Source organism: Cervus canadensis, chromosome 25 (assembly GCF_019320065.1).
Source record: "Cervus canadensis isolate Bull #8, Minnesota chromosome 25, ASM1932006v1, whole genome shotgun sequence".
Classification (NCBI taxonomy): Eukaryota; Metazoa; Chordata; class Mammalia; order Artiodactyla; family Cervidae; genus Cervus; species Cervus canadensis.
In genome coordinates, this window is record NC_057410.1 from 28,409,660 (window position 1) to 28,433,383 (window position 23,724).

At 46.5% G+C, this 23,724-nt stretch overlaps 2 protein-coding genes across 2 annotated transcripts; both read right to left on the reverse strand.

The window, feature by feature from the left end:
- Window positions 1–361: 361 nt before the first annotated feature.
- On the reverse strand, window positions 362–5,672 carry KRT6A (keratin 6A). Its single transcript, XM_043446542.1, has 9 exons — window positions 5,064–5,672; window positions 3,918–4,132; window positions 3,515–3,575; window positions 3,280–3,375; window positions 2,988–3,152; window positions 2,404–2,529; window positions 1,389–1,609; window positions 1,137–1,171; window positions 362–1,026 (listed from the first exon to the last, which is right to left on the reverse strand). Exons 1-9 carry the CDS (start codon window positions 5,601–5,603, stop codon window positions 770–772), a joined length of 1,716 nt encoding a protein of 571 aa, XP_043302477.1. The 5' UTR covers window positions 5,604–5,672; the 3' UTR covers window positions 362–769.
- An 11,112-nt stretch (window positions 5,673–16,784) lies between these two features.
- On the reverse strand, window positions 16,785–23,184 carry KRT5 (keratin 5). Its single transcript, XM_043446539.1, has 9 exons — window positions 22,235–23,184; window positions 21,450–21,664; window positions 20,629–20,689; window positions 20,423–20,518; window positions 19,654–19,818; window positions 19,175–19,300; window positions 18,725–18,945; window positions 17,918–17,952; window positions 16,785–17,444 (listed from the first exon to the last, which is right to left on the reverse strand). Exons 1-9 carry the CDS (start codon window positions 22,790–22,792, stop codon window positions 17,137–17,139), a joined length of 1,785 nt encoding a protein of 594 aa, XP_043302474.1. The 5' UTR covers window positions 22,793–23,184; the 3' UTR covers window positions 16,785–17,136.
- Between the last annotated feature and the right edge of the window lie 540 nt (window positions 23,185–23,724).

The following is a 23,724-nucleotide window of genomic DNA, read 5'->3' on the forward strand; positions in this document are numbered from 1 at the left end:
TGTTCTTCTGATCTAATTAGACTGTAATATGATTCTCTGAGGATGATGAATGACAACAGGTGCAGAAGGAGGTAAAATCATAAAGACAAGTCAGAGAAACTAAACTGCTGAGACCTGATCCAAGCAGTAAAACCAGACTTTACTATGATGATGGAACCAGATCCTTCCCACTCCACGTGCCAAAGTGTTACGGGAGGACTGCTGAGCATCAGGATGCTAAACTGCTGTTTCTTGAATTTATCTAAATAAGGACAGTGAAGCACATGGGGACTGGGCATATGTTTCATTCCCAAGAAGGCATTTATCAGATGAAAACCTCAAGAACCACTGGTGACAAAGAAAGGCTATATGAAACCACACATTATATTATAAATCTGCTTTATTTAGCAATACAAGACAGAAAAGAGCAGAGGAAGCACCACAGGGATACAAACCCTGTACATCAAAGAACCAGTCATTTGTACTTTAATGATCACTGGAAGGGAGGAACACAACACCTCTGAGATGGGACCTCCTGGGTCAGTGAAAAGCAAGTGGGATTGCCCTGTTATGGAGTAGGACCCAAGCGGTGACCTTCCAGTGCTGAACAATGGAACTTCATGAGTCACAGGTTTTGGGAGAGAGAAGGTGAGGGTACTCAGTAACTTCAGTTCTAATTCAAGGAGTAAGAAAAGAAGGGAGCAGAAGAGAGGAAATAATTAGAGGAGACGGTGGTGAAGCTGGAGAGAGAGCCTGAGACATTGTGGGAGCTTGAGCCCATGACAGGACTTCAGTGCTTGTAGCTCTTCCTGCTGGAGGAGGAGGAGGTGGTGGTGTATTTGATGGTGGAACTGCTGCCCCCAGAGGAGCTGAAGCCACCCCCGATGGCTCTGCCACTGCCAGCGCTGAAGCCACCTCCGAGGCTGTGGCCGCCGCTGTAGGAGTAGCCGCTTCCTCCGCCCACGCCTAAGCCACCGCCGAGACCGCCGGCACCGCCATAGCCGCCGGCACCGCCATAGCCACCAGAGACGGTGGACTGCACCACGGCTGCGGAGGCAAGGGGGCAAGGTCAGGACAAGATGGTGAGCTCACTCTGCCACACAGAGTCCAGTCAGGAGGACGCAAGGGCAAGGGCCGGGGGCAGGTGAAGTACTTACAGATGTTGACTTGTCCAACGCCTTCCCCACTCAGCCTAGGAGAGAGAAAACACAGCTATGATGAGGCCCAGAGCCACAGCTGGGCCCGCACGGGAAACCTCCGTGAGAGGAGACTCCCCAGGAACCTGCCTTCTCAGGGCTCTTCTGGGAGTAGCACTATGACCAGCACTAGAGTGCCTTCCACATGGGCTCATTGGCAGGACTTCTTGGAGATGGAGCCAGATGATTGAGGAGGTTGTGTGAGTTACTCACCTGCACTCCTCACCCTCCAGCAGCTTCCTGTAGGTGGCAATCTCCACGTCCAGGGCCAGCTTGACATTCATGAGCTCCTGGTACTCCTTCAGCAGCCGTGCCATGTCCTGCTTGGCCTTCTGCAGGGCGTCCTCCAGGCCAGTCAGCTTGCTCCTGGCATCCTTGAGGGCCAGCTCCCCACGCTGCTCAGCGTCGGCGATGGCGGATTGCAGGCTGGTGCACTAGAGGGGAGGAGGGGCAGATGAACCTGAATCTGGGCTCCAGGGGAGAGGAAGCATACTTCTACTTTCCCAGTGAGGACGAGCTCTAGAGCCCAGATCTCATGGAAATGGAGGTTTGATTCTCATTTGTCCAATCTTTCTCCAAACTACAAACCTTAACTAGTCTCAGTGTCCCTAATGAAAACCTATTCCCCTCTGTGTTAACCACACAAGTGAGGATGGGGTTGGGAGATGCCACAGCAGAATAAAGCCAGGGGACGTGGAAAGAAATGGAACTGCTGCCTTGTTTTGAATGTTGACAGTTTGGGTAAGTTTGTGTGGATATATAATAACTTATACAAAACCACAAACGTTCTCACTGAAAGACGATTTCATCTCGAACTCTTGAGACCTTGCCTTCCTTCCACTTGACAGTCTTGGCTAACCCTCATTTGTCCTGTGCCTTTTCTCAGCTTCTTTTTCGTATTGAATCTGAGCATATTTGCAGTAGTCTTCCTCACACTTTCTGACCTGAAATTTTCTTTGCCCACATGTGTCTTGTATTCCCAAATCAACCATTCCTCTGATAGAATCTCATTTTAATGCCTCTAGACTGTGTCTTTGTCCCACTGACCAGTGGGAATTGGTCTGTCCTGAGTCTGTTTCCTGCTTGTAAGTTGGGCTCCCACTCTCTAACCTGAGGGAGCTCTTCTTGCTTTTCCCTCAGTGCCCAGAAATTTCCCACATGATGGTTGATGATACCTGATGGTCTAGGAAGGAAACAATGCTTTTCTGCTCTATGGACCCCTCCATACCTGCTTCTTGACGTGGTCGATCTCAGATCTCAGCCTCTGGATCACGCGGTTGATCTCAGAGATCTCCTGCTTGGTGTTGCGCAGATCATCCCCATGTCTGCCCGCCGTCACCTGCAGCTCCTCGTACTATAAACCAGAGGGAGACAAAGTGGTGTCCATGGGCTTCACAGGACACTAATCAAGGTTTTCTCAAATCAAAACTAATGGTTTCTCGACAGGACATTATATGAAAATTGGTGTTACTAGGTCATTGACACTGTGTACCCATCACATACCATCCTTGGTAGGACCACTGACTGGTTCTCTTCAGGACAAGCAATGTTGCTGAGAACCAGCATCAGGGTAAATCTAAAGCAAAGATCACTCTGCCTTTATCTACAGTAGTTTTTGTCCTACATTTGGGTCTTTGACCTACTATACTTGGATATAATTACCCAAAAGATCTACCCTGTTAGTTCAGGGTACATGCCTTTTGAGAGGTCCCCCACTTCTTAGTTGTAGTTTCCCCACTGAGGTCTATAGCTACATTGATGTTCTCAGAGGAGGCACAGGGATTCTTCATCAGCTGCCACATCACCACTCACCTTGGACTGGTACCAAGACTCAGCCTCAGCCCGGCTCCTCTGAGCAATCTCTTCATACTGGGCTTTGACTTCAGCGATGATGCTGTCCAGGTCCAGGTTGCGGTTGTTGTCCATGGAGAGGACCACAGAAGTGTCTGAGATGTGGGTTTGCATCTGAGCCAGTTCCTGCAGAACAAGAGATCATCCGGTCATCTTTGGTCATGCCATTTAGAGAGGTGTACCCAGCCAGAGATTTTCCACCCTTTGCAAATCTCAGTATAATCAATAAAGCAGAATGTGAAAAGATGCTTACTGCCTCATAGAAGGTTCTTAGGAAGTTGATCTCATCTGTGAGAGCGTCTACCTTGGCCTGTAGTTCAACCTTGTTCATGTAAGCAGCATCCACATCCTGGGGAAGAAGCCAACAGACTGGGATCAGATAAGCCCTCTTGCCCAGTCTGCTCCTCTTTTAGTCTCCCTGATCACACTTTTCTCAGAGTCCTCCCCTTCATCAAAGAAACCTAAACCCCTGATCTGACTCATCTCACCTTCTTCAGATTCACAAACTCATTCTCTGCTGCCGTGCGCTTGTTGATTTCATCTTCATATCTGGAATTAGAAAGGATAAAATCTAACTGAGTCAGGGGTGAAGATGATACAGAAAAGGCAGCTTGGAATTTCAACTTCCCAGAATGGATATGTGCAAATGGGACTTCCCTGCCAGTAAGCTTCAAAGGTGAATTTTGTGGTCACTATATTATTTACTCCATTACTCTCCCCATCTACCTGCATGGCCCTTATGTTTTCCAGAGTTTGTGTTTAGGTAAGAATTGTGGTCTCATTTTCATGGACATGTTTTACTGAGATCATGCCCTCATTTGAACCTGATCATATAATTAGCTTGAAATGTGGGCTTCAGGAAACTGAGACTTTTTGTCTCCTGTAACTCACTTGTTCTTGAAGTCCTCCACGGTGTCCTGCATCCCCCTGAGCTCCGAGTCCAGGCGGCCTCTCTCCCCAATGATACTATCCAGTTGTCTCCTGAGGTTGTTGATGTACTGCTCGAACAAAGGCTCCAGGTTCTGCCTCACGGTCTTGGTGCCCTGTTCCTGCAGCAGGGTCCACTTGGTGTCCAGGACCTTGTTCTGCTGCTCCAGGAATCGGACCTGCAGGAAGACAAGATGGTTATCTGTGAGTTGACAAGTCCCCAGCCCAGTCTGGTGGTCCGGTGGTGCTGGGATGCTCCAGAGCCTGTACAGAGGCTCCAGCTGACAGTTCTGGTCCCCTGACTTTTTAGCTTCACACCACACAGGTCTCATGGCCGAGTTTCCCCAGTGAGCTGTCAGATGTTCCCTCCCTTTCAATTCTGGAGACATCTGTCAGTGACTTTTCACCTTTCTGTTTTTCTTTTTGATAAGCACAATCACAGATGTAATTTAAAAATCATATTTCTCTCATATATTGCACAGAGGTTTTTAAAGAGCATATCTCAGTTAAAGGGATATTTAAATGTCCATAATCTAATGATTAAATTCCAATCCTATTAATAATTGGAGTTAATTCTGTTTCCTATTTAGAGTATGAGTCCCTCTAAAACAAACTCTCTCAGTGGTTATGATCTGGTTCTACAGGTTGAGTATTTCTATGTATTCACATATTTTTGAGTCTTTTTTCCCCTGGAATTTCCCTTTTTTTTTTTTTTTTTTTTTTTTTCTTTCCTTCTGCCCCTACACCCACCAGCTCAACTAAGGCTGAAGTACATTTTCCACTGTAATTCCCTTTTTAATTTCTTACACTGTTCAACAGATCAAGATAACTCTTTCCATTCTTTCATTTCATTTCTTTGCTTCAGGGTTGTCAAGACTTGTGAATGCTCCCCTCACGATTATGGAAGACATTTAAGGGGTCAGTAGTTGTAAACAGTTACCATCACCTTCAGCCTGTGGTCCACATGAAGCCTGCCCTGCATCCCAGTGGAGAACTAGCCTGAGTCCCCTCTCTCTTGACTATCCCAAGGCTCCCTCTGGTAGGACACTGGTTGGATCTCTCTTGGGCACTCTGCAATCCCCGTGGGAGGGGCAGGTGCTCCCGGCTCACCTTGTCGATGAAGGAGGCAAACTTGTTGTTGAGGGTCTTGATCTGCTCCCGCTCCTCAGTCCTCACCCGCTGGATGGTGGGGTCGATTTGCAGGTTGAGGGGAGTCAGGAGACTCTGGTTGACGGTCACCTCTTGGATGCCTCCAGGGGGGCACACAGGAAAGCCAGCACCACCGAAGCCACCTCCAAAGCCAGCTCCACCACCAAGCCCAAAGCCGCTACCAGCCCCAGCACCAAAACCAAATCCACTCCCGGCTCCACCTCCGAAGCCATAGCCAGCTCCAATTCTGCCGCCATATCCACCACCAATGGCACAGCTGCCCCCTGCGATGGAGATCCTCTTGGAGCCGCCTAGGCCATAGAGGCTGCGGCTGCCAAAGCCAGCTCCTCCACACACTCCAGCGAGGCCGCCACTGCCCCTGGAGCGGGACAGGGACACGCTGCTGAAGCCAGAGCGGCAGACCCCAGGGACTCTGGCTGAGCCGGCACTGAAGCCCCTGCGGCTGCTGCTTTGGGTCTTCACGGTGGATTTGTAAGACATGGTTCCTGAAGAATAGGTTGAGAAGGGTATGAGAGGTGGAGGGCAGAGCTGAGAGGAGCAGATCTATGAGAGGAGCTTCCCAGCAGCAGCTTATATATGGAAAAAATGGGCCGGGCTTAGTCCTGGAAGGTGAGCCTGCAGATTGGGAAGGGCTGGGCTTTACAAATAGTGAGATCACCCCCTGCCTCTAGAAAGGTATGAAGTATGAATATTGCTTCTTTGGCTTCCTTTAGTCATGGAGAAATTCTTCTGGCTTCTAGCCTTGACTTGATCCCAACACAATACTACTGAATGTAAATTCACTGAAGTCATGGGTTAGTCATATTCTTAAACAAAGGAGACAAGGAGCTGATCTGTGATAATTGTCCCCTCCTTCTGCTTACTCAGACACTCTTCTCTGTGCCCCCTTCCCACACAGGTTTTCTCCTCCACTCACACCACCCTTCCCATCAGGTTGAACTATCTCTGAGGGCTAATAGGCATTTGCCCCGTGGTCTGAGCAAGAAGTGGCTTGCGGTAGTTTTTGGCCATGTTTGAACATGTCCTTCTGGTTCTCCTGGTTGCCTTCCTGGTGGCCTGGCCTGGGAATTGGGGGCTACTTTGGGGATATGACCCTCCTTTGAAAGGCAAGAGGGACAAAGGAGATGAGTTTTTACAGCATAAGAACAACCTTGTCTTGTGTGGAATCGGCAGTTTCATGATATAGGATAAGAGATCACCCAAGCCCACCCTGCCCAAAGAGCTGACTTATGGTTTCTACCCATGCCTGCACCTTCCTCCCCAGTGTTTGCTTTCCCATTGAGCTGGTGACTGTGTACATTTTTTTCCCTACCAAATGGAATTCACAGGCACCCTTTTTTCCAGTTTTTTTGGAATGTTCACTTAGAGCTTAATTTTAAGAATCTAAAATGAGTAGGACAAAAATCATTAAGGGAATTCACTGAATTTATATTCTCAGATTCTGATATTTCTTAGGAGTCAAGATCAGACACCTTAATGGGGTGTGTACAGAAAGTTGAGGGGCATATAGAAACAGTGAATCATAAAAATGTGTCTTTACAGGTGTGATGATGTCACAAGTAACTTCCAAGTTTATATTCCTAATTTCAGTGCTTGAAATCTCAAATCTCCAGACACATTCTTAGAGGGAGGGAAGGCTGTCAAGTGATCATGGTGTTTGATTTAAGGGGGAAGGAGATTCATTGTTTTAGGCCATAAATTAAGTACCATGAGGAGTACTGAAAGCAATTGTAGACAGGGTGTTTTATAAGACTATCTGGTTAAATGGACAGCCAGGGGAGGAAAGACAGACTCTCACACTGAGATGAGCCTGCGAAAAGCTCTTGTGACTATTTTATAAGCAATTCAATCTCTCCAGTGTTATGGAGGCAGTTTCCAGGGGAGCAGGGCATTCCCTACCCAAAGAAGTGCTTATTCAGCGTCTGGCAGGAAAGACATACCTTCTCAAGGCCATGGAAGCAGCTCCTCTTCCTCCACCCTGGTTGCACAATGCCTTACCGAGAAGTATTCTTCCACCCAATTCTAAGAAAGAAGCTTTCCTTCCCATGGCATAGTGTTCTGAGCTACTTTCTTGGGATAGAGTCTTTAGACTTGGCATGGATGAGGCCGGGAGGGGTAGGAAGGGCTAGCAAGTCAAGTTGGAGCAACATCCTGTTTTTCTAATGCCCTGTTGTCTATGTCAATGTCCCAGGTCTGTTTCTGCTTTCACATTGTAGTAGGAGAGTTGAGTAGTGGTAGCAACAAAATGGTATATGACCAGCAAAGCTTAAAAGATTTATTAGATGACCCTTCAAAGAAAAATTTGCCAACCCCTGGCTAAGAGCAAGAGCTCTTGAGACAAGCAAGGTACTTTAGCTCACAGGCTTCTGTGCATCTTTATGCAAATTACTCATTTTTAGAGATGTAAACTGGGGATGAAAATAGTACCTATCTCACAGTGCTGTGAGGATTATGTGAAATAATTCATGTAAAGGTCTTTGCATTCTATATGCACATAAGTTCTCAATGAAGATGAGCTAATATCATCATTATAATGGAAGTATGAAGAAGCTTGGTGTGTTCAGGGATCCACAAGAAGCTTTAAGAACTGAACACAGAAGCAGCCTGTAAGTGTCTAGGAAGGGGAAGAAAATGCAACCAGCATTGCCGGTTTGTACCATATTAGTAAGGACCAAAAGCCACAGATAAAAGTTTGCTGAGTGTTGCCAGAGGCTGTGCAGAGGCATGAGACCAGAAGTATGACTTGCAAGCTTGCTGGCACTCACTGCCGCAGTCAGAGCAAAGTGCTACTCCAGAGAGGATGAGGCCCCCTGCCCAAGGGGCTGGAAGAAAACCGGTGGTCAGAGGGAAGGAGAATCCGAATCCTTGGAAGAAGCCTGGCAGGCTGCCCTGTCCTTCCTGTGGAGTCAGGTCCCCCTGCGCCACCCTCTGCTGGGTCCTTGTCTGGGCTGTGCACACCGGAACAGGCTTCTACTAACCAGCATAGGTAATCAGATCTGTTCCTCTTTCAGGACTACATGTGTGTCTTTTCCAGGGTGGGAGCATACTCACCCTCAAATGAAGTATATAATTCAATTGCAGAAGGAACCTCACATTCACTTCAAGAACTGAACACAGGAGCAGCCTGTACTTGTCTATGAAGGGGGAGAAAATGCAACCAGCATTGCCGGTTTGTGCCACGTTAGTAAGGGGCCTATCAGAGGATGATTTAACTTCAACATATTATCCAATGCGAAGTTTGGCCTGTGTGCTAGATAGCACCAGCAATGTAAAGCATAGTGTTTCTTTCATTTTCTGACCCAAGTATATCTCCTACCTACAAGTATAAATCATTTATATATATATATGTTCTAATTTGATGCATATATATATCAAATTAGAACATATATATCTAATATGCTATATATCAGAGAAGGAAATGGCACCCCACTCAAGTACTCTTGCCTGGAAAATCCCATGGATGGAGGAGCCTGGTGGGCTACAGTCCATGGGGTCGGGAAGAGTCGGACACGACTGAGCGACTTCACTTTCACTTTTCACTTTCATGCATTGGAGAAGGAAATGGCAACCCACTCCAGTGTTCTTGCCTGGAGAATCCCAGGGACGGGGGAGCCTGGTGGGCTGCCATCTATGGGATCGCACAGAGTCAGACACAACTGAAGTGACTTAGCAGCAGCAGCAGCAGCAGCATGCAATATATACACATATATATATATTCTAATATATTATATTAGACTACTATATTATGTCCTGGGAACCAATTTCAGAGACCCTGACCCTGAGTGAGGTCCACTGACAGGGCTCATGAGAGATGATGAGTGCTCCTGAGACAGCAGAGGGGGCCTTCCTAATCAGTAGAAATTGATCAGAGGCCAGACAAGAAATTCAGTGGAGGGGGGGAGTCAGAGAGGAGAGACCCTGTGACAGATCCATTCCTGTCCCTCTTTTCCCAGTCCCACTACCCTTATAAGGTCAAGTTTGAGCCTGGTTCATTTGCCCCTGATTTTCTCTGTCTTTGTCTGGGTGCGGGAGGTGGCCTGTGTCCCCTAACCATTTTCAGACTGCCTCCTGGACTAAACTGTACCTCTTTCCTCCTCTCAAGTCTGGTCCTCTGCGCTCTGCCCCTGCTTTAGTACCCTGGAGAGGGTTGCATTCATAGCCACTGGGGACCCACTGGATGGTTAGAGAATTGACTTCCCAGATGAAATCTCCTCGGTGATCCCGAATCATGTCCCATAATGGAGCCTAGGGGAGTTGTATTTTCCCAGAGGAGCAGGGTGGGGAAGCCAGACCATAATAAGATTAAAACAAAGAGTGATCGTTCAGGCAACTATGTGAGAGAAACTAAAGCAAAGCAGCATGAGTAACTCGAACAACAGCCAGCCTCCTCCCTAGCAGGCTGCCAAGTCCAGACTCTACTCTGTGCCCAGGGAGCCTCCATCCAGGCTGGTGCTGTCTTTGATGGCCATGGAATGAGGAAGGCTTTTGTTCTAGGGCCCAGGGATTAACCTGTGTGTACTCTTTGCATTTTTTTCCCAGCATGGAGAAAGGCAAGAGGGATCCCCTGAAGCCTGAGACCATGGAAAGTCTTCATCAAGAGGATTTGCTTTGTCTTTCTGCCTCCCTGGGTGGAGCTGACAGATGAGAAGAAGGAACAGGCCATTGTCACATTCCATTGAAAGCTCAAGACTAAATGCCTAATCCTGCAAACTCCAGAGTAGGATTCCTAATCCTAATCCTACCAACCCCAATGCTGGATGATGTCCTTCCAAGGGAATCCCAGACATAATTCTGTCCCTAGGGAAGCACCCATCGAAAGAGAAACACATGCAGTCACATGTGTGAAGGATGGGGACAGTAGCTGTGTTGCTGATCAGGGTTCTTGGCCTCCTTAACCAGGAGAAACTGATCAGAGGTCAGACGAGAAATTTAGGCAAAGCTTGCCTGGGGCTCCTACTGCAGCAGGGGAGAGTGAAAGCAAGTAATAGGTTTCCTTGTTAGCCCAGGGGCCAGCTGGGTCCTTAAATGGGGTGAGGGGTCTGGCTGGAGGGGTGGTTTGGGTGGTTTGCCTCCCCCGCCTCTGGTGATGTTGTGTGCAGAGAGCAGGGCACTCTGCTTTTGCTCTAGGTTTTCAGAAGTGGCAGCTGGGGTGTGTTTTTGGTCTTTTTGTATCTAGTTGTTCATAATTTACCTCAACTGCCCATGGGCACACTTATTTTTAATCTCTTTTAGTTTCTTTGTGTTTTGTTGCCATGGAAGCTGTTTGTCCAGGTGCAAACAAAGGGTCCCAGGTCCCAGCCTGTCTCAGCACCAAAGTTGGAGTGGAAAGTGCAGCCTTCTATGATACACAGAGTGATTCAGAAAATACTGAAACTTTCAAAATTACATTACTTAGTAACCAGGCTGTTTATGAACATGTATGGTAGAACGTCCCCCTTCTCAATTTTCACACCCACAGACCACCCATATTTGGCAGGTAACACAGTGAAAAGGTCACATATCTGGATATGATATCTGCGTGACTTTATCCACGGCTGCAGATCGTTTCTGTCAACTCCTTCTTCCAGCAGGATGGGGCTCAACCATAGGCTGATCCCGGGGTCCAGAGATGATGGAAAAACACCTCCACCATGCTCAGTGGGATGCTCAGTTCAAAGTATTGACTTCTGGAACTGAGGTCCCAAATCCCGTGATGTCACTCCACGTGCCTTCTAGTGGGATAAGTCAAGAACCTTGTATTTTTCCGATCTCTTCCTCATAGCCTGGGGGAGATGAAGGGAAGCATTGTGGCTGCCATTTCAACAACCAAAAGTAATATGGAATGAATTGGGATGCAATATTAGCTTATAGAATTGGGGCATGTCATGTGCCCTGAGGGACACAAATTGAGTGTTTTTACAGTTAAAGAAAAAAAAAAAAAAAAACCTGATTATTCCCTTCAACTGATTTTAGTAGATGTTCTTATAAAACCTAGTTACTGAGTTATACATTTTTGAAAGTGTCCATTTCCTTCCAACTCACCCTATACAATACCCTATACTGGTATTGGGCAGATATTTGCTCTTGAAAGTGTAAGTCAGGGATAAGTACATCATTGGGCTGGGACTGAAGGGCATATTTGGATGAAGAGACAACCCCTGGCTTTCCTAATCAATGTGGGGAAACTAGTTGGAGGAGGATCAATGGATATATTGTGAGTGAGGCATTTTGATGCTCTGAGGCAATAGTGATGCTAGAGGTGAGAAGTGTTTTAGAGAAACTGTAAGGATGGGGAGAGAACAGGCTGAACTCCAGAGCTAGTGTGGAGCATGGGTAGGATAAGCAGCAAAAAAGAGCATGGAGAGAGGACAAGGAGCCAGATGCTCCTTCATCATGTATCCTCAGGTCTCAGTAAGAACAGGGGTTAAAGGCAGTCAAGCCAGGGCTCCAAGGGGGACCAAGAAAGTGTCCAAGAACTCACCAGTGGACTTGTTTCTTTCTCTCGCCCCTGCCTCCCTCGCATCCTTGTCTCCCTTCTTATTTCTGCCTCCTCTTTGAGCTTCTGGTTTTCACCTCCTCACTTCTGCAGCAGCCACCTCACTACACTGTGTTATTAAAAGAAAAGTATAGTTGGGTGAAAATACTCCAACACTTTAATAAGACACACCAAGTATCTGACTCAAATAATATGATCTGATGACATGCTGCCTTATGCCTGATGTCTTACTACCTCTGTCTTCTGATTAAACTCCCTTTATTTTAGTAAAGGGAAAATATTGATTAATTATGAATGTACTGGATAATTCCTCCTACCAATTCAGGATGATCTGGAGTAATTCTTCACCCCCCTCCAAAAAAAAATTCATCTCAAAGTCATCTGAATGTCCTAGAAAGCAAACATGCCTCCATCTCTTTTGAGATTTCTTGGCATTCAGTGGCTACTTCCATTTGTTAATCCTTTATAATCTCATTTTAAGCCTGGGGTTGGAATTAGTGACAGATCATTGATACACAAGTCTGCCAATTAACATTGCACAGGAGGCCTCAGGGGGATCTGATATATTTAACTTCCTTCCGTTTTTCCTCTGATCTTCCCTCAGCCACTCCCAGAAAATACCTTGGATTTTCCTGATAGGCCCAGAAGAGCGTTTAAGATGGCTAGAAAAGTTTGGACTCTGTAGCAGAAACTGTTGTTTTGGCTAATCTAGATTCCATTTCCAATTTACATTTTTCTTTCCCATTTCCCCTTTAGAAACTTGAAACATGAAATATTATTTGTCTTAAATTGTTTTTGTTTCTTGAGGTATAATTTATATACAGTGAAAAGCACAGAACTCAAGTGTAGCATTCAATCAATTTTGACAAATTTGCACACTTCAGTATCCACACAATATCAAGATATTGATATCTTGATCAACATCTCCATTTCTCCAGAAAATTCTTTTGTGCCCTTTCTCTTTAAGCCCACTGCCCCTAAACAATCACTGTATTGATGTTTACACCTTGAATTAATTTGTTTGTTTTAGAATTTTATATAAAGGGAATCATATAGCCTATACTTACGTATTTATAAACATATATGTATATATTTGTGTGTCTAGATTTTTCAGTTGGCAAAATGTTTTTTAGATTCATCCAGATGACTGTGAATATTGGTAGTTCATCCTTTTTTATTACTGAGTAAAGTACCATTGTATGAACAAACCAGTTTCTTTACCCATTTTGACTGATGGCTTCCTAAAATATTTCCAGTTTGAAATTACCTTCCATAAAACAGTTGTAAGTATACTTGTGAGTCTTTGTTTTGACATACATTTTCATTTTGCTTAAATAAATGCCTAGGAATATAGTTGCATCAACAGTAAATGTACAACCAGTCCAGCCAGGCACATGGTATGTGTACATAACCAGAACCATAGTAAATTCCATTTCTCTCTCTCTCTCTCTCTCTCTCTCACACACACACATACACACAAGTAAATGTCTATGTTTTCTAAAATGATTGAATCATTTTTAAAATACACTTCAGTTTTTAGAGCTGTTTTAAGTTCACAGCAAAATTGAGCTTAAAGTACAGAGTTCCCATATAGTCCCTGTCCTTTCACATGCATAGCCGTCCCCACTATCAACATCCCACATCAGGGTGGTACATTTTTTACAGTCAATGAATCTATACTGCTATAAACATCACATACTGGTTTTCGTGTGAACAAAATTTCAGTACTTGGATAAGTACTAATTTGTGCAATTGCTGGGGTGCGTGGTAAGAGTATGTTTTTTAAGAAATGCCCAAATTGACTCCACTGTGGCTGTGTCATTTTGCATTCTGGCCAACAGTGAGTGAGAGCTCTCGTTCTACATTCTGGACAGCATTTGGTATTCTCAGGGTTTTGGATTTTTACTATTCTAGTGGTGTGAAGTAGTGTCTCATTACTTTAACTTGAATTTCCCTAATGAAATGTGACGTGAGCATTTTTTTCATATGCTTATTTGCCATCTGTTTTTTTCTTTGGTGAAGTATCTGCTAAGATCTTTAGCCTATTTTCTAATTGGGTTATTAGTTTTCTTATTGTTGAGTTTGAAGAGCTCTTTATATTTCAGATAATAGTCTTTTTAAAGGATATGTATTTTGCAGATATTTTCTCCTAGTTTGTGGCTTGAATTCTCATTCTCTTGACAATATCTTTTGCAGAACAGAAGATTTTAATTTTTTTTCACCCTTTAAATTTTTTATTTTGTATTGAGGGTATAGCCAGTTATCTGCTATTCATTTCTGATTTATTTATATTTTTGATATGAACATGAATTGTACAATTTAATTCTTTCTACTCTGATGAATGTTGACAGCTTCTAAGCCCCACCCATCTCCCTTCCCCTTCTGCCTACACCTGAGAAAACTGGTAAGAAAGCCCGGGTGATCCCTCCTTTATAACTAGTGGAAATTTTGAAGTATGTGCAGGGTTCCTTGGTTTGGCCCCATCCCTAATCACCGTAAAAAACCCACTCTGGTCTCTTTTAAACAATAGTGAACCCGCTTGGGAGGCCTGCCCTGCTCTTTCTAGAAAGCCCTGTTACGTGAGTAATGTCATTTTCATACCATCTGTGTGTGTGTGTGTGTGTGTTTGTGAAATCATCAGTCTCAACAGTGGAACTACATTTTGAGTGAGGGTGTTCACAATAATTGGTGTTGTGAGCAAGATGTCTAGATGATGACTGCTATCGGTGGGATCTTTCTTGTTTTGGCTTGCAGCATGCCAATATGCACTTTGAGCTGCAGCATTCTGGCTAGTGGGCTCTTTGAGCTGTGTTGCCATCTTCTGTCAAGCTTGCACTTGAGGTGTACTGCTTTGTGCTACATTTACTGAATTCTATCACGGCCTCTGTTACAGACTTAGCTGACTTATATCAGAAGCTTCAGTCACTGTCATTTGGAGATGATTATGCGACTGGAGCCCTCCTTAAAGTGTCATGTGTCTAAGCCCAGACTTATCTGTATGTCTCATATTGAATTGTGTTTCTTGATTCCTTTATAAACAATGACTGACGCCAAGCTCAAGGGAATGACTCTTGTCCTGTGAAGACTTTTGAGTGTCTTAAGCAGGCGTTGGCCCGCATTCTATGAAGCACTCAGGAGAAAGACTACGCAATATATGATCCTATCAGGTGATCACTCATTGGGTGGAAGAGCAATTACACTGTAGCATACTGAGACCACACTCTTAAAGGTAAATACGAGAACCCTACAAAATGCTTTGCTGCTGCTGCTGCCTATGCCTCTGTTACCAAGAAAATCCTCTTCTTGCATTTGTATTTCCCCACATACAAAACTGTATTTTCCCAGGGAAAATACATTGGGCACCAGGGTGGCACAAGTAAGGGGTTAAACCAACTGTGGGGAAAGTCTCAAACCCTGATGATACTGATTTGAGGCCTTATACATTTATAGATATGAGCAGGGTAGCAAGAATTCTTCTCATAAGTAAATCTAGTAACCCTAGAAAAGAGAGGGGGCATGGCAAGGGAGGGAAGAAGGAAGTGGGAGGAGAGAGGGAGGAAGGAAAGAAGGAAGGAAGAGAATCAGAGTGAGGAAGCAAGGAAAGAAATAAACCTGAAAACAGGGGGAGGAAACAAACAAAAATACACACACACACACACACAATCTGACCCAATTGGAAATCAAAATTTACAAAAAGAATTTATACATCAAAAAGATCAAAAGGGATGTGTACTGGCTCTGCACCACTACCACATAGATTCTAAATTGACTTTAATGTCTGCAGAAATACAACAGTTGGCCAATCTTCATGGCCTTAATACATACTGGAGCTCAAATTATACTGGTAATCTCACTAAATTTAAACAAGGTTCCCTTGTAACCTTGAAGAAGTCATTGAACACCAAAGAGAGAGCAAACAAGTACACCTCACCTTAATTATCAGAACTACTGACTTGCCTCAATTTCACATGATCTTACCCACTCATTGCTCCCCACCCCCAATATATCTCACAGTAGTCATGGACACTCTGATCCAATGAGCAACACACTACAATTAAATTAAGTCCTGACACGTAAAAATTGGCTTGTCACAATAGCACTCCATTGACTTTTGGGTATAGTTAATATGCTCCAGTGTAAATGAAAACAGGGCCTTCAAAAAGTGAAACCCATTATAGGGAATATATTTAGAGAAGGGGTGATTATGCCCACTGTTTCTCCATTCAACAACTCAGTTTGGCCTATTTTTAAACTTGAGAAGAATAAAGATGCCTCACAGTGAGTTACCAAAATCCTAATCCCATTGTCATACCCGTTAAGTCATACCCAATATTTCTGAAATTGTTGGCTCTGTTCAATCAGCAAGTGGTAAATATTTCACTCTTGTGTATTTGGCTGATAAATGTTCTGTTCAGTGCCCATTGCAACAGCACTTTGTCACAGTGCTTTTATCTCTGAAGGGGCACAATCCATCTCCCTCCACATGCTGGTGGGGTACCTCAGCAACCCTGCCATCACACACAGTCTTTGCAGGCAAGATCTTAAATGCATACCAGAAGCACAGGCATGACATTGCACTGATGAATTCCTGTTCAAAGAGATTCATTAAACACCCTCATTTAGGATCAGCAAAGACAAGCTCATGAAAAGAGGATGGGCCATGATCCCGCACATAGTGCAAATTCTTCCCACCTCCATTGAATTCCTGAAATTATTTGCTAATCCGAGGGCCCCTGCATCCCTGACACTATTAAGGAACTGTAAACTACTGACCCTGTAAGCACCCACATTATTAGAACAGGACCAACATCTATAAAAGGTATCTATATACCTTTTGGAGGCTTCAAGGCAACAAATTACTCATTTACAAATTTGACTTAAGCCATTGTGCAAAATCAGCCCACCTTGAATGGGCCCCCCTCCAACAAACAGCTCTACAATCTATACAAGCTACAAGTCAAGGAAGCTTCCCCTTCACGCCCTCCAGAGAGTCCTTCATCCTAGAGGCTTTAGCATCCCCTTCTCGTGCCTCCTGGAGTCTCTGGACCACCCACAATGGTTACTTTCCTTTCAAGGCCATTCTGTCCCCCTGTGAATCAAAGGAACCAATCACATCTGGACAGATGGACCCTCAGTGAATATCTAGGTTGGGTGTAGATCTTGAAAAAACAGTCCTTCCCAACAGCTTATATTATGAAAGCATTTTATTGAACACATTCTGGAGATAGTCAGACCAGATGGGATTGGGGTGAGGACACCATTTTGATGGTTTAGATACTGGAAAACATTGGATTCTTCTGTCACCGAGGACTAGGCTATAGAGACTCAAAGGCTGTTTGGGAGCAGAGCATAGAATCGGGACACAGCAGGCTAGAGACTGGGGGTTGGGCCTTCCAGGAACCAAAGAATGTGGGTCTGCGATAGGCTTCGTTGACTAGACTCCAGAAAAGGAGAAAACTTGGCTTGAGACACCACCTAGAAGAGATGGATGCCACGGCCGGCTGCTGGGCTTGGGAGGCAGTGACTTGCTGCAGGCTCTTAGCTCTTGAAGCTCTTCCGAGAAGAGGAGGTGGTGGAGACAAATTTGACACTGGAGCTGCTGCCCCCACCACTGCCAAAGCCCAAGCTCCGGCCACTGCTTGCACTGAAGCCAGGGCCCCCAACACTGAGCCCACCGCCTAGGCCAACACCCCCGCTGCTGCTGGAGTAGAAGCTGCTACTGCTGCCGCCTCCGCCAAGACCACCGCCCAGACCTCCGCCCAGGCCTCCGCCGAGGCCACCTCCCAGGCCGCCGCCAAAGCCACTGCCACCACCGTAGCCTGAGGAAACGGTGTTTGTGACGACAGCTGCAGAGAAAGGAGGGAAAAACTTGGTGAGGCCAGTCTGGCAGATTGGTAATATGCGTCTAATTTCTTTGATCCTGCTGCTGTGAGCAATGTACATGGCCCCTTTTAGACAGCTGCAGATGAAGCCCAGAAGAACTAAGTCATTTAGTGACGCTCCCTAATAGAAAGCTGGTGAACACCACAGGCAAGGGACGGCGCTAAGTCGCCCAAGGGAATGGGGATCAGGGCAAGGCTGGGGGACAGAGTCCAAGATGGGTAAGATACAGGGCCCACCCTTTAGGAGATAAGACATGAGCCCTGTCGCTTCCTGTCTCAACCTGTGTTTTTGCCCCTGCACCACCTGCTTCTCACCAAGTATATTAAACAACCATTTGGGAGATGGGTGTGTCTAGTAGCTAGAAACAACGGGACTCTGAGTCGCACCAAATACCCTGTATTGTCATCATTGTTAATATCTGTTCAAAGTTACTTACAGATGTTGACTGGTCCAACTCCTTCTCCACTCAGTCTGAAAGGGAAAAATTGAAATAACAGTTAAAATCCCCCCAAAAGACAGCAGTAGTCTATGTGGATAACTCCCGTAGTTATGTTTAGAGCTTGTTCTCTGAGCTAGGAGACTGCATGCCTGAAAAACTGCTTAAATTAGAGAAAGAGATAGCTCTCTGGAGAGACTTCCCAAAGGAATAGGTCTCAACCTAGGAACAGGTTATCAAAGGAAGATTATAATTCACACTCTCCTCTACCCATTACATGGAAAATGTGAGGAAGAGACTGTGTGAACTGTGCATATGTATGAAGCAGTTGTTGCCTTATAGAAGCTACATCCTGTGAGAAGACTTGGCTTGGGCAGAGATACGTCAAGGAGGAAGTAGGCAGTGGGCAGTATCAGAAGACTGAAGAAAATGCAGTTTGAGAATCCAAAGGCAGATGAGTTTAACTCAACTGGAGTAATCATGAAAGGCTTCCTGAAGGAAGAAGCACTTGAAGAATGAGAAAGACATGTGTGGGGTTGCTTAGTTGTTTGAAGGAGAGGCAGCATCGAAGAATACTGGTGGTGGGTCAGAACAGTGAGGTGAGGTCACATTGTGTAGGTCAGCTGTATGTCCATGTGTCAGATTGGGCTGGTTTGGATCATTGAATTCATGATGGATAATCATCAGGTATAAGGTAGTGGCCACCTGTGTGTGTGTTTTGACACCCGGTAGTGGAGTAGAAGCTCTACTTTATCAAACAAAACAGTGAGGCCACTGTGGATTCGCGATGTCAGCCGTGTCACCCACCTGCACTCCTCGCCCTCCAGCAGCTTCCTGTAGGTGGCGATCTCCACGTCCAGGGCCAGCTTGGTGTTCATCAGCTCCTGGTACTCCCTCAGCAGACGTGCCATGTCCTGCTTGGCCTTCTGTAGGGCGTCCTCGAGCTCTGCCAGCTTGCTCCTGGCATCCTTGAGGGCCAGCTCCCCACGCTGCTCAGCATCAGCGATGGCGTTCTGCAGGTTGGCACACTAGAGGGGAAGGAAGGAAGGGTGGGGACACTGTAGAGGCTCACCTGGGCCTAAGGTGTCTCTTTCCGAGATTGCAGCGAGAAGCCCGCACATTTGCCCTGGTCATTGTGGATGGTGGAACACTGAAGTGCTGGTACCTGCTCCAGCTCTGTGTGTGTATGTTTAGAAAGTAAAACAAAGTCGGTTCCCCTTTAAGAACTCAAGCTCCTTCCCTGTCTTCTTTCCCTACCTGTTTCTTAACGTTGTCGATCTCGGATCTCAGCCTCTGGATCATCCTGTTCATCTCAGAGATCTCATGCTTGGTGTTACGGAGATCATCGCCATGGCGACCTGCAGTCTGCTGCAGCTCCTCATACTGATGACAATGGGAAAGAAGAAAGAGTCCATTACACAAGGGTGGAAACACTTCCCCAAGTTCACCGGTAGGAGCTACCACAAGGTGGTAAGTGGCATAGTTTTTGGGAGCCTGGAGCTGGTCTTAGATAGTTTCCTCTTTAGCCCCTTTGCTTTTCTGTAGACACTGGTGTGAAAGTCAGTGAGAGTCTCTTTAAGGTGGCAGAATTTATGTGGCAGATGTATGCATGTCTCATAACTCCTCCCAATAGGCCTCAGCAGGTCTCAGGAGCCCCATCCTTAGCCTTTGGTCAAGGCCTGGAATCCTCGACGTGTGTCCTTCCCTCATTCAGGACACTTGGCCATAGCACCCACCTTGGTCTGGTACCAGGACTCAGCTTCTGTGCGGCTGCGGTTGGCAATGTCCTCGTACTGGGCCTTGACCTCAGCAATGATGCTGTCCAAGTCCAGGCTGCGGTTGTTGTCCATGGACAGGACCACAGATGTGTCTGAGACGTGTGTCTGCATCTGGGACAGCTCCTGCAGGGAGATTTGAAGTCAATCATGTGAGTCCATTTTATTTAACATCATTCCATTCAAATCTTCTATTCATTGTCCTATGTCAACTTGAGAAAAAAAATAATAACCTCCTACCTATTAATGAAAAACTCAGGTCAGTTAATAAATAATTTAAATCACTACTAAATCTATATTTTAAATTTAATAACTCTGAACATCAAGAAACCTCTACCATGTAACCTCTCAGACTTGACTCTTAGGTCAAAACTGATCTGAAAAGAACCTGATGGTGTGGTTTGCCATGCTGGGAGTTAGCAGAGACAGGATGGTATTCCAGAAAAGGGAGATGGCCAGGAAAAGTATACCTGGGCTTCTAATAACTCACTCTAAATCTCACTCTGCAGACTGATTATTGTAGAGGTCTTTTGCTTTAAATTTGACTTAAGAAAAGAGAGAGAATTAGCTTTATTAAGTAATAAAGTGTGAATAGTACTGAAAGAGTAGAAAAAACAAATATGTGCCCATGCCATAGGAACCACTGAAAGTCACTTAATCCTAGAGACCCTAATCCCTGGTGATGTCCCAGTGACCATCTCTCGGCTCCTGAACGGGGGACAATTCTTACCGCGTCAAAGAACATCTTCATGAAGTTGATCTCGTCCATCAGTGCATCGACCTTGGCCTCTAGTTCCACTTTGTTCATGTAGGCAGCGTCCACATCCTAGACAAACATGGATGGTTGGCTCCGCACCCCATTTCCACCCTGACTTAAATGAACAACACCTTAAATGAGCATAACCACAGGCGACAGTTTCTCTGCTACCCACATACCTTCTTCAGCATCACAAACTCATTCTCGGCAGTGGTACGCTTGTTGATTTCATCTTCATACCTGGTGTAAAAAGGAATGGGAAGTGCTTATCAGAGGATGAGGCCTAGGGCCTATACTGCACATGGTCAACTGTGAGCCTACCTTCCCACTGGAAGAGGCCTCTCACATCATATGGACAGAGAGGGAGGGACACCAGGAGCAAGAATATTTGGGCAAGCTCCCTACCCATTAGGACACTGCTTTCTCTGTAATTGCCTAGCAGATATCTATTCTATTAATGCTGTGATTCAGTCACTTCAGGAACATTCCTGTAGAAAAACTATACGGCTTCATTCAAATTCCACATCTAGTCCATATCTCTAGTGCTTTGTTTTTTCAGCTTTCACGGCCTTTGAAAAACAAAAAACTAGCAGCCCAGCTGCTGGTTCATAAGGACTAAAGAAATTGTTTAGTCCTTAGACCAACCTAGGTTATATCATCAGTTCCTGCTTTGAGGGGAATCCATCAAAAAGTTCATGTTGTGTACTTTGAGTGTACTGGGGAGGAAGGTCCCCCAAAGCAAGGATTACATGACTGCTTTTTTCACCAGGTCATGCCAAGGGCCCTGAGCTTGTTACTCTGGCTGGAGGCTAAGTATCTTGCAGAGGGACTGAGCTTGCAGCTAGAACTTTCTAAACATGGACCTGATTTTTTTCCCAGCACTTTAGATGTCCGTGAAGTGTATCTGCTTTGAGTCCTTGGGAAAGGCATAAGCAGTGGCCTGGTTATAAAGTATATCTGGTGCAAAGACTCGCTCTGTCTCCATTCTACCCCAGCTCACTTGTTCTTGAAGTCCTCCACCAAGTCCTGCATGTTCCTGAGCTCCGAGTCCAGGCGGCCTCTCTCCCCAAGGATACTATCCAGCTGCCTCCTGAGGTTGTTGATGTACTGCTCAAACAAAGGCTCCAGGTTCTGCCTCACGGTCTTGGTGCCCTGTTCCTGCAGCAGGGTCCACTTGGTGTCCAGGACCTTGTTCTGCTGCTCCAGGAACCGCACCTGGAGGGGGCAGAGTTTGAAGATGGAGACATCTGAATTTCATGTTTCAATGATCAACTTTCCAGTTTTCCTCCCTTCTCATGCTGTCCCCCTAAATCTTCGCATGGGCAGTACTTGGACCTGGGCTGAAGAGGACAGATCCAGAGTGAAGCATCTAAACTCACTCTTCTAGGACAGACAGGACACTTATTCAAGGCACAAATTCAGGGCTGTGGCTGGGCAAAGAGTGGCCCAGGGCAGGGGGAGCTGTAAAGACACTCAGGCTACTGTCCAGTGAACTCATCCACCTTTCTATGCAATCAGCCCCGTTACATGGAGCACAGAATGCATCTCTCTTCCCAACAGCCAGCAAAGAGCCTTCAGGGAGTCAGCTCTGAAGGGGATGAATTAAGACCCTCTCTTCCAAGTTGCCAGTCTAATTAAGAAAGTGGGCCACAAATCCAGGACACAGAAACAAAGAGAAAAACATGGGAAGATATTGATACAAGGTCGGGAAATCTCCCCTCTTCCCACTTCCTTTAGCACATATCCCATACTCATGGTGGTTTTCCACCAAGAATCAGTTCTCACCTTGTCGATGAAGGAGGCAAACTTGTTGTTGAGGGTCTTGATCTGCTCCCGCTCCTCAGTCCTCACCCGCTGGATGGTGGGGTCGATTTGCAGGTTGAGGGGAGTCAGGAGACTCTGGTTGACGGTCACCTCTTGGATGCCTCCAGGGGGACAGACCGGAAAGCCAGCACCACCGAAGCCACCTCCAAAGCCAGCTCCACCACCGAGCCCAAAGCCACCACCGCCAGCTCCACCGCCAAAACCAAATCCACTCCCGGCTCCACCTCCAAAGCCATAGCCGCCTCCAGCACCAGCACCAAATCGGTTCCTGAAGCCACCTCCGCTGGCACTGATGGAAATCCTCTTGGAGCCCCCCAGGTTGTAGAGGCTCCGACTGCCAAAGCCACCGGCACCGTAAGCACCCCCGAGGCTGACCCTGCCAAAGCCGCCACCGCCGCCACCCCCAGACCGGGACACGGAGGTGAAACTGGTGCGGGAGACGGACGGGGTGATGGCAGAGGCAGTGCTGAAGCTGCGGCTGCCCCCGCTCCGGAAGGACACGGTTGACTGGCGAGACATGATGGCTGGTTCCTAGTGGAGTTAAGAGTAGCGGGAACTGGCGGTCAGGAGGTGCTGGAGAGAAGGAGCAGAGCGGGACAGGACGCAGAAGGCGGCTCTGTTACCTGGGAGCCGCAAGCCCTGCTTTTATCCTCTAGACCTGGGTTGGGCGGGAGAGTTGTCGAGCTGTGAATGATTAAGTGGGCTGGGCATGCCTGGGGGGCAGCTGTGAGCTCACCGGCACACCTGCGGAGCCGTGTGGGGTGCAAACGCTGTCTTCCTGGCAGGCTCTGCTCAGCTAGGGATAAACTTGCCTCGGAGCCCTGATGTCTTGGCAGCAAATAGGCCATGCTGCCAGCAAATCTTTCTTTACAGCCGGGGCCTAGGGCTGTGAGTAGCCCAAAGAAGGGTGCTGGGAAGCAAGGGGGCATGTGGCCAAGGTCCTGAAGGAGCCTTCCAGGACCAGGGATGTCATCAAACATCACAGCACATTGCACACTGTCCACGAACGGGATGCAGAGCAAGTCCTCCACTGGCAGTGGTCTGTTCTGCTTACTCCTCTAGGGAGAGCTTGCTTCAGGGACTTCAGCTCTTGGAAAGCCAGCTGTGGCCTGAACTCGGTGCCAGAGGGGAAAATAGACTTCCATCATTTCCTGCAAAACTCCGTTTCTTAGAGGAGGCACAGTCATACCAGAGTCCGCTGGGCAGATTCTCCTGCAAGGTTTGGGCCAGAAAGTCTCCCTAAGAACCAAGTTCTAGAAACAGAGACTGTGGGATACCCTCAGCCCCCGGTCTATCCCACTTTGCTCTCTGCAGGGACAGACCCATCTCACCACAACGCCTCCTAATTCAGCCTTTTCTGCAGCATTGAACTTTTTCCTTGCCCTTTGGCCCAGGCAGGCCCCAGAGGGGGCTTAGCAAACCCAGGACCCCTGCCATCAATCCCTCCCCCA

What these genes read in the sequence shown, in the direction of transcription:
- KRT6A (XM_043446542.1), bottom strand. Translation starts at nt 5,603, where the DNA reads ATGTCTTACAAATCCACCGTGAAGACCCAAAGCAGCAGCCGCAGGGGC. An exon ending in GTGGAGGACTTCAAGAACAA is followed by an intron (nt 3,576 to 3,917) that starts GTGAGTTACAGG and finishes TTCTAATTCCAG; the next exon opens with ATATGAAGATGAAATCAACA. An exon ending in TAAGAACCTTCTATGAGGCA is followed by an intron (nt 3,153 to 3,279) that starts GTAAGCATCTTT and finishes CTTGTTCTGCAG; the next exon opens with GAACTGGCTCAGATGCAAAC.
- KRT5 (XM_043446539.1), bottom strand. Translation starts at nt 22,792, where the DNA reads ATGTCTCGCCAGTCAACCGTGTCCTTCCGGAGCGGGGGCAGCCGCAGC. An exon ending in GTGGAGGACTTCAAGAACAA is followed by an intron (nt 20,690 to 21,449) that starts GTGAGCTGGGGT and finishes TTTTTACACCAG; the next exon opens with GTATGAAGATGAAATCAACA. An exon ending in AGTTTGTGATGCTGAAGAAG is followed by an intron (nt 20,519 to 20,628) that starts GTATGTGGGTAG and finishes ATGTTTGTCTAG; the next exon opens with GATGTGGACGCTGCCTACAT.